We start from the raw sequence: 9,723 nt of genomic DNA, 5'->3' as shown, positions 1-9,723 counted from the left end.
CCCAATCGGAACACTCATATTATCCTTACACATTAAGGAGGACCACGATAGGGGCACGAAAATTATTCAAAGATGCAACTACGAAAGAATCTTCAACGAGAGTAAAAACTATCTACACATTTTTGAGCGAGGGTTGCTTCGAGAACTTCGATCGAAAATGATCCAGAAAGATCTTCTGAAACGCGCTATTAACACTAAATCTACCCTCACTAGCCAACATACTCAACGTGATAAATAAAGGTATCTTAAGTGATCATACTTTATTTCGAATTACCAAAATATCAATTTTTGAAAATATTAAAAAATTTCCAATTAATTGCAAACTACTATTTTCTTTTAAATATTTTGTAAATGTAGAAATAAACATAGGATTCTTGACTTAGGCCACTTTCATTGTTATCAACGCACTGATAAATCTCAGCAAAAATGAGATATATGAGTGAAAAATGAATTTCTTCGAAATTCTTGACTCACAATTGGAAATTTTGTTACCAACACAGTCAAATATCTCAGTAAAGTATCATCAGTAACGCTAAGCTCGTTGGCGTGCAGAATTTTTATCCAAAATTTATTATAAAGGATAAAAATTCGATCATGGTAGACTCGGTATTAAATTATTATAATATCCAATCTTAACCCCAAAACTACCCCAAAACACCCATCGAACTTTCGTTTAACCCACCAATATCCTCGTCCACCCTAACATTCCAATAGACGCTAAGTTTCCTCCCACAACCCAATCTCGAATTTTCCCCCAAAAAATCCCCAAAGATCCCTAGAAAGTGCTCGAAGCTCCCCGTTCACGCGCGTCTATTTACAACGACCTTAAATTAATGGTAACGCGTCGGAATCACCGAGAACCATCGAGAGCTCTCCGTCCTTAGCCATTAAACGAAAGGCCTATGGGACCATGGTGTCTAGCCTCGTGTATCGCGACAATTTCCACGATCGTGTCAGGTATATAAACTATACGTGTATGTACAAGACGTGGGTGGTCCCACGGGCCCTTTCTTCTCCTAGATTAAACGACAAAGAGCAAGAGAGAGAGAGAGAGGGAGGAAGAGGAAAGAGCGATCTTTGGGACTATTTACAGGTCACCGGTCGGAGAAAGGTGGCGCGCAGGCAACTACCGGGAGGTGTCCCTTCGGCTTATCTGATCCGAGAATTCCTAATTTCCGAGGGAAAATACGGACGGGTGCAGAGGGTGTGCGACTCGATTTACGCCGTCGATAGAGAGAAACACCTTGCGGCTTCCTGGGACAGATCGTTGTCTAGCCGAGGAGTGACCAATTATTTTGACGCCTCCAAAGATACTCTCTGACGCCTCGTTATTCACGCGGGACCCGGTGCAGTCTGGCAGACGGTTACCAGAGGCTGCCTTATCGCGAGATTTCGGGTTTAACCCTCTGCAACCCGAGCTTCCCGTCTCGCTTCTGGAAAACCAGTCGAGCTGACGCGACAGGGAACGCATTGTTCTTTGGTGTAGCGTGAAATTCGTACGATCGTGTCTTAGCTGTGCTTTGACTCTCAGGGCTCTTGGCAAAGGTTGGATCAGAGGGTGGCAAATGGAGGTGGATTGGGATTGATGTTGGATTGAGATGTTGGGGTTTGGGTGCTTCTCGATTAACACGTTCAGTGCGCGATGTGAGATCTTTCGTGGGTTGACAACCAAATGTCCAGATGGTGTCATTTCTTTGTTGATAACTAAATATCTAGGTGGTTTTATTTCTGGGTTGACAACTAAATATCTAGGTAGTCATTCCTGGGTTGACAACCAAATATATAGTTGATATTATGCTTTTGTCGATAACTAAATATCTAGGTGGTCATTCTTGGATTGGCAACCAAATATCTAGTTGGTGTCATGCTTTTGTTGACAACTATCTAGGTGGTGTCATTCCTGAGTTGACAACCGAACCTCTAATTGATGTCATTCTTGGGATTTTTCGAATGATACGTACGATACGAAGGGTTTGAGGTGTTTCGCGAATGAACGTAATGGATATCGAGGTTTTTAAGGGGTTTTGGGGAGTTTTCGTGTACCTAGAATTTGCCTAGCTTTTTACCTTCAAAAGACTTCCACTTAAAAATAAGCTATTTTGACGATAACAGTTGTATAATGTTATTAGAAATATAGAAAAAATATAGAAGATTCAAAATAGCTAATTATTATTAAAAATTACGATCGTGACAGTAATTATTAATTATTTCGTATTTAAATAAACTAAAAATTTAATCATTCCAGTGATCCTACTTTCTGTGAAAATAGTTTTGCAATATTATAAAATGAACGAGTGATAAAATAATCAGATCACTTTCATAATTATCGGCACGAACATAAAATATTTCCTCGAAAATTAATATATACATGACTTTTTTCTATGTTATCGTAAAAATTTGTCGATTTAATTAAGTAATTAATTTCCTGCTATTTTTATTTAAAAAATGAGAAGATAGAAAAATTCGAATTGGTACCTATTCGCGATGAAAATATTTTCAGGTGCAAGGGATCAATTTTCGTGGCACTGAACGTGTTAAAGCTAATGATAAATCTTCTCGCGACACTCGATGGAGACATACAAGAAATACGTTTTCGAGCGATTTGGCTAATATTTTACAGTTAAATACAAGTACACGGCTATTTACAAGTGACAGGAAGAAGGAAGGAAGACGAAGGTATGCTTTGGTCGTTCCTTCTTCCCTACAACACGGGCGAAATCGGGTCGAATAACTTAAGCGAAACCATATTTACAACGCGACGTATGATACACTTCGAAACGAACGTGCTTCGATCGAAAATCATTATACTTCACGAAGAACATCGTTTTCCATTCGTACAGCCTCTACATTTTACCCGAAACCAAAATTTCCCTCCCTTAAATATCACCAAGGAATGTCTAAGATACAATACTGACGATTAGATCAATGATCCAAACTAGCCTAAGATAAATCTCAAAAATCTTCCTAACTATCGATCTAGACCTTGATCTATCGATCTAGACCTTGATCTATCGATCTAGATTTCAAACAACCAAATCTGCCTTCTTTCCTCCAAATTAAACGTAAATGTAGTCTAAAAGCTGTCATACGAACACAGAATTACTACGGCGACCTCGAATTATTCAGAGGTCTAGAGTCTTGCAGATTCGAAAGAAGCACGTTCCACGAAACTAACAAAAAGATCGACGCGGGAAACTATGAGAAAAATGGAGAAAGGGTCGGTTTAACGCCTCATGATGTCCTCTATACTGAAACCGAGCTTAGGGGTGGTGGTGCTGGTCCTCTGGATCGGGATCAGGCCACTCACCCTCTCCGCCATCTGCCTGACAGTCGCGGAAGCGTTGATCTTGGACTCAGGTGTGACTGGTGCCTCGATTCTCAGGTCCTGTGGCACGTCTGTGTGCGTGAGAAGATGAGTCTTCAGGTTACTCCTCTGGTTGAAGCTCCTGGCACAAACCGGACACTTGTGAGGCGACTCCTCCATGTGAAGGATCTTGTGCACAGCAAGAGTTCTGCTTTGACAAAATCCTTTCCCGCATTCGCTGCATTTGAACGGTTTCTCCTTGCTGTGGATATACCTGGAAAGTAAACAGACATCGTTCTAACTCTGTCTTATATCTCGATTTCGTTCAGATTCGTTCCCAAGACGAAGCAGAGGCTATTGACAGGAGTTTGCGATCATCCAAGTCAGATTGTTATCGAGATTCGTCGATTCCGCGATTACGATCGAATCTCGAGGCTCGTTTGAAACCTTCCGCCAGGAGATAAGTGGAACAACTGATAAGTGCACTTGACGGATGTTTTTTCGCGCCAAGGCTGCTAGAGAACTCGATATTCAAAGTCTCCATCGAACATCAAAGTACGGTACAAACGAAATAACTATTCCTGAACGAGAAAAACACGGATCTCACTTTTTGACTACTTTAGAATCCCCGAAATCCCCGAGAAAATAGAGACATGTCAACTGTCTGTCAAACTCTTAGACCCGGAGACACTCGAATAAGGTTCCTTCGCGAGCAACACTATGATACAACGTATTCCAACCGATTGGTACCTAATTTAGACTTGGTCGAGGGTCAGTCCATGAAATTTTTCCCCAAAAGATCGGTGAAAAACGGAGATAAAGGTTGACAGGAGGTGCACGAAGAGACACGTCTATTGGAGACTCACCGATGATCACGCAGATGGTCCTGCCTGCGAAACGCTTTGCCGCAGATGTCGCAGGAGTAGGGCCTCTCGTCGGTGTGCGTTCTCTCGTGAATCAGCAGATTGTAGCTCTTGGTGAACTGCCTGTTGCAGAACTTGCATATGAACTGCTTCTTGGGTCTCTGACCAGGCAGTCTCCTAGCTAGGAACGAGGCGGGAGGCGGTACCGGAAGCGCGGGATGCACGCCCTGATGACCTTGGTGGTGATAAGGATGCGGAGTGGTCGTCTGAGGGCAACAACCCCTGACAGCGAGCAGGGCAGCGCCTCTCAGCCAATTATCCAGAAACGCAGCCTGGTGGTAACCGACGTTCTGTCCCTGTCCGGGCTGTTGCTGCGCGAATCTCCCGGCCAGTTGCTGCGACCTGATCCACCTGGGCGACGTGATCTGCAGCTGTTGCTGCTGGTGCATCGATCTGTCCAACGTGGGCGGCGTGTGCGGCGGTGTCAGCGGCTCCATCTTGGTTTCCATGTCCGACAGAGCAATCCCAAGCACGAGGAACGACCGGTCATGCACGGTAACAACGATCCAGGTCGCGAACTAGTCGATCGGGCTATAGTCACTGAGGATGTGTCCCGTTGCCAGGATTTATATATCAATCGCGATCCAACCGGCTGTCTCCCGACGACTGTTTACAACGGTGATCATGTATATCCAGCAGTGTGGTCGAACCAAGAACGCACGGAAGAGGGAAGGCTGGCACAGCGAGCAAGGCTTCTTCGCCTCTTCCCTTCTTCTGTCTACCGGAGGGAAAAAAAAAAGAAGACAACGTTGCCTCGAGAGTCGGCGCGGTACTAAATGCCAACAGACAGTCGTCGAGGTTCCAGGATCGCCGGTTACCTGGCGCCAAGGGGACACGGTGGCTCCTCCTACCGTGCCCCGAACGTTGGATACGCCGGTTGGCGGCTCGACTTCCACAGGGGCGGAGCTTCCGGGTCAGGGTGACCCCTCCGGGCGTCGCGACGCTCGTCCACCAGCGCGGACACCCCTCGCCCCCCCGCCAGTGGAAAGAACATCGGATCCCGCGCCACTGGACACACGGTTCGCGCTGCCGCTTTTACGCTCCGGGGATGCGCTGCCCCGCGCCACGCGGTAATCGCAGTTGCTTTAATTGATCGTTAACGAGGTTTGGCGTGCGATGGGGCTGTGGATCACAGATGGTTTTTGTGAATTTTTTTTTTACCATGGGATTGGATGGTTAGTTGTATCAAGGGATTTTAGGTGGGTTTTGGATACTCTAATTGGGGATTTTGTCTTTTGCGTGGGTAGCTATTGTTTTGGTAATTTGTTGTTAACGATTGGGGTATTTAGAAAATTGGAATGATTGGTATAGTTGAGAGATTGTTGTTACGAATTTTTTTGCTGGATGATTGGTGGTTGATTATTATATCGAGGAAGTTTAGGTGTGCTTTGGGTACTCTAATTGGGAATTTTGTCTTTTGCGTGGGCAGCTATTGTTTTGGTAATTTATTATTAACGATGGGAGTATTTAGAGGATTGGAATGATTGGTATAGTTGAAAGATTGTTATTACGAATTTTTCTGGTGGATGATTGGATAATTGATTATTATATCAAGGAAATATAGGTGTGTTTTGAGTACTCTAATTGGGGATTTTGTCTTTTGCGTGGGCAGCTATTGTTTTGGTAATTTATTATTAACGATGGGAGTATTTAGAGGATTGGAATGATTGGTATGGTAGAGAGATTGTTATTACGAATTTTTTTGGTGGATGATTGCATGGTTGATTATTATATCGCAGAAGATTAGGTGTGCTTTGGGTATCCTTATGTTTCTAGAGTTATTTTTAACTATTTGTTGTTAATAATAGCAACTATTCAGGGATTCGGAATGATTACTATAGGTGACAGAATATATTACGAATTTTTCTGATGGATGATTGGATGGTTGATTATTATATCAGAGAAGTTTAGGAGTGCTTTGGGTACCCTTACATATGTAGAGTTATTGTTTTAGCAATTTGTTGTTAACAATGGGGACTATCTAGGGAATCAGAATGATTAGTATAGGTGACAGATTATTATTACGAATTTTTCTGGTAGATGATTGGATGGTTGACTATCGTAAGAGATTTTTAAGTGTGTTTTAAATACTCTAACGAGGTGTAGAGTTTTGTTTTCTGTGTATGTAGTTACCATTTTAGTAATTTATTGTTAATAATAGAGACTATTCAGTGAATCGAAATGATTACTATAGGTGACAGAATATATTAGGAATTTTTCTGGTGGATGATTGGATGATTGATTATATATCAGAGAAGTTTAGCTGTGCTTTAGATACTCTTATATATGTAGAGTTATTGTTTTAACAATTTGTTATTGACAATAGGGACTATTCAGGGATCTGAATGATTACTATAGGTGACAGATTATTATTACGAATTTTTCTGGTAGGTGATTGGACAGTTGACTATTCTATGAGATTTTTAGCTGTATTTTAGGTACTTTAATGGCATATTAGGGATTTTATTTTCTATATATGTTCTTGACAATAGGACTAATCTAATGGACTGGAATATGAGAAGTTTAGCTGTGCTTTAGATACTCTTATATATGTAGAGTTATTGTTTTAACAATTTGTTATTGACAATAGGGACTATTCAGGGATCTGAATGATTACTATAGGTGACAGATTATTATTACGAATTTTTCTGGTAGGTGATTGGACAGTTGACTATTCTATGAGATTTTTAGCTGTATTTTAGGTACTTTAATGGCATATTAGGGATTTTATTTTCTATATATGTTCTTGACAATAGGACTAATCTAATGGACTGGAATAATTAGTATAAATGACAAATTGTTATTACCAATTTTTCTAGTAAATGATTAAATTATTAGCTATTGTATGATAGAACGATGAAAAAGAATCAAAATGTATAATAAAAATCAACCTTAATTTTATAAAACTTTGATATTTTGGTATTCCTAGTATTAAAATTGGAAATACAAAATTATCGACTGATAATTTATAATTAATTTCCAAATTAAAAGGTAAACTTAATATACCAGGACCAATCAAATTCTAGACATCTTGTCGTTTCTATCTTGTCTGTAATGGAAAAATAATAAAATAAGAATAAAAATAGTAAATAATAAAACCATGGTAATATTAAGAATAAAATTAAATCCAACGTAATATAAAAATAAAAATAATATTAGAAAATAATAGAAATAAAATAATAAAATAAATAATAATTACGAAATAATAAAGAAATTGGAAAATTTATTATAAAACTAAAATTATTATTAAGAGTTAAAATGACTAGAAAATATAAATTTGTTAACTCGATAGACATCTCGAACATGTTGAAAATTATTATCAAATAAATCTTCCTATGCTAGAAAATATTACTGGCATCAAAATAAATAACCAATAGCTACTATGGTTCATAATTAGGTAAAAGACAAATGACTGAGGAACGTAATCTTCTATTATGGTGTTCTATGGCTATTTCACGTTTGATCGACACCATTGTCTGATTTATTGCGGTTTTACAACCGTGATTTAATAATAGTGCTGAAGGAATTATTAATTTCATTAATAGAATTATTCATTCATGGAAGGATAATAATATCAATTTAGGTGCTGAAATTTATTTGTGAATTTCCAGTTTGAGTTTAAGTATATTATATCTGCTAGTTACAATTTTTAGCAAGCTTGTAAAAGAAAATATTATTCAATATTCAAAATTATATTCAATCTACAAAACACAATTTTTCTATTTTATCTGTTGTATTATATTTTCGAAATATTCTAACAGTGGAATTATTTTCAAAAAATAAGAAGCTATTATATCTACAAAATTTTAAAAATTTCTGTAACTAAATTTGTACTTCAGAAAATAATATTTTATAATAATTCAACAACTAAAACTATTATTAAAATAAGTATAATTAGAGACAGAAGTTACCAATATTAAAAATAAAAAGCTAAATCAATATTAATTTTCAAGAATAATGTAACCTTGTTTAATTTAACATTAATTTAATTTATTATTTATTCTTTAATTTTACATTACTATAATTTGTTATTTATTATCTAATTTAATACTAGAATTTCATACTACGTTTTCACCTCTCGTTTTTGAAATATCCAAATAAAATTTGCGTTCAGTTCAATAATGCGCGTAAAATATTTTGCAGATTATCTTTATTAGCGAATAACCGTGAAGCATGAATTGTTATAAAGGGAACAAACTGATAATGACGGTAAAAAAATTCTGCCATTGTATCTTGCTGATATAATATTCTTAGGAAAAATAGAGAACTATAATTCGATAAGCCTCTAACACATTATTCTTATAATGACGATGTCAGAATCACGTGCTGTGCAATATTCCTACTGTTTGTATGTCATTATACCTCATCATTGCATGATCAATGGCAACACAATGATTTCAGTCTCACGACAATCTGAAGCATCGAACTACCACATTTTCTAATACTATTCAATCGTAGAACCTTTGTAATACTTTATTTCTCTTAACTATAATACTTCATCAAAGATAATAATTATCTGCATCCATAAAATGAACAATGGACGTTATCTTGGTATATAAATGTTTGCAAAAATAGGATGGAATATATTTCGAATTTTTGTTCTCGTTAATATTTCTCTAACGAGTTCATCGTATCTCCGAACAATTACAGGCTGTACAAATTTTATCTAATTAATGAATCTAATCACCGGTTTTATCAACGCGAAAATATGGAATATCATTGTGGCGAATTAAGATAGAAATCAGGTATTTTCTAAATATTGTTAATAATATTTTAAAAAATAAGAAAAATACGTGGAATATTATGTTCGGTAATAAAACAATATTTAAAATACGAAATAACAATTAAATGATTAATAGTAGGAAAATGATTTTTATTTTAATTGCAGCTAGTTTGCAGTTTGCTTATTTTTATAATGTATATTTAGAATAATATTAAAATTTAATGTACGTTGATGAATATGTTATTGAACAAGTTAATGTTTTTAACAATTTAATTTAAATTAATGTTATTGAACAAGTTAACGTTTTTAACAATTTAATTTAAATTAATGGTATTGAACAAGTTAACGTTTTTAACAATTGAATTTAAATTAATGTTCGTACAATTGAAATAAATATTTTATATCTGTCGTTGGTTATATTGAAATTTATGTTCATCAAAATTTGTGGAATTCGTGAAATCGTGCATGCCTGTCTAAAATAAGGTAAGAAATTGTAATTATTACCAGTTAATTGTATTAATCCAATTTATGAAGAAACCAGCTGCATGGCGATGGTTTTTGGAAGCATGAATCATCTATTTCCGATATCTCCGATCAAAAATTAGTAGCCAAGCATCTCGTATCAGTTTCTCAATTTCGATTCCAGTAATTTACTAATTTCTAATCTATTTTTTATCATTTCTTCGCTTCTCTATGTCAGGAAGGTGAGATTATTTTGAATGACTTTTTTTAAAGTAACGATTATTACTATCCACTTGTTATTTTACATGAGA

At 36.9% G+C, this 9,723-nt stretch overlaps 1 protein-coding gene across 1 annotated transcript; it reads right to left on the bottom strand.

The window, feature by feature from the left end:
• Positions 1-3,194: 3,194 nt before the first annotated feature.
• Positions 3,195-4,871, bottom strand: odd (odd skipped). Its single transcript, XM_017902279.1, has 2 exons — positions 4,171-4,871; positions 3,195-3,578 (listed from the first exon to the last, which is right to left on the bottom strand). The coding sequence occupies exons 1-2, from the start codon at positions 4,674-4,676 to the stop codon at positions 3,224-3,226; spliced, it is 861 nt and encodes a 286-aa protein (XP_017757768.1). The 5' UTR covers positions 4,677-4,871; the 3' UTR covers positions 3,195-3,223.
• Positions 4,872-9,723: the final 4,852 nt, after the last annotated feature.

Source organism: Eufriesea mexicana, unplaced genomic scaffold (genome assembly GCF_001483705.2).
Source record: "Eufriesea mexicana isolate 0111107269 unplaced genomic scaffold, ASM148370v2 scaffold1801, whole genome shotgun sequence".
Lineage (NCBI taxonomy): Eukaryota > Metazoa > Arthropoda > Insecta > Hymenoptera > Apidae > Eufriesea > Eufriesea mexicana.
The sequence above is the reverse complement of the archived record's forward strand: the minus strand, read 5'-3'. Positions and strand labels throughout refer to the sequence as shown.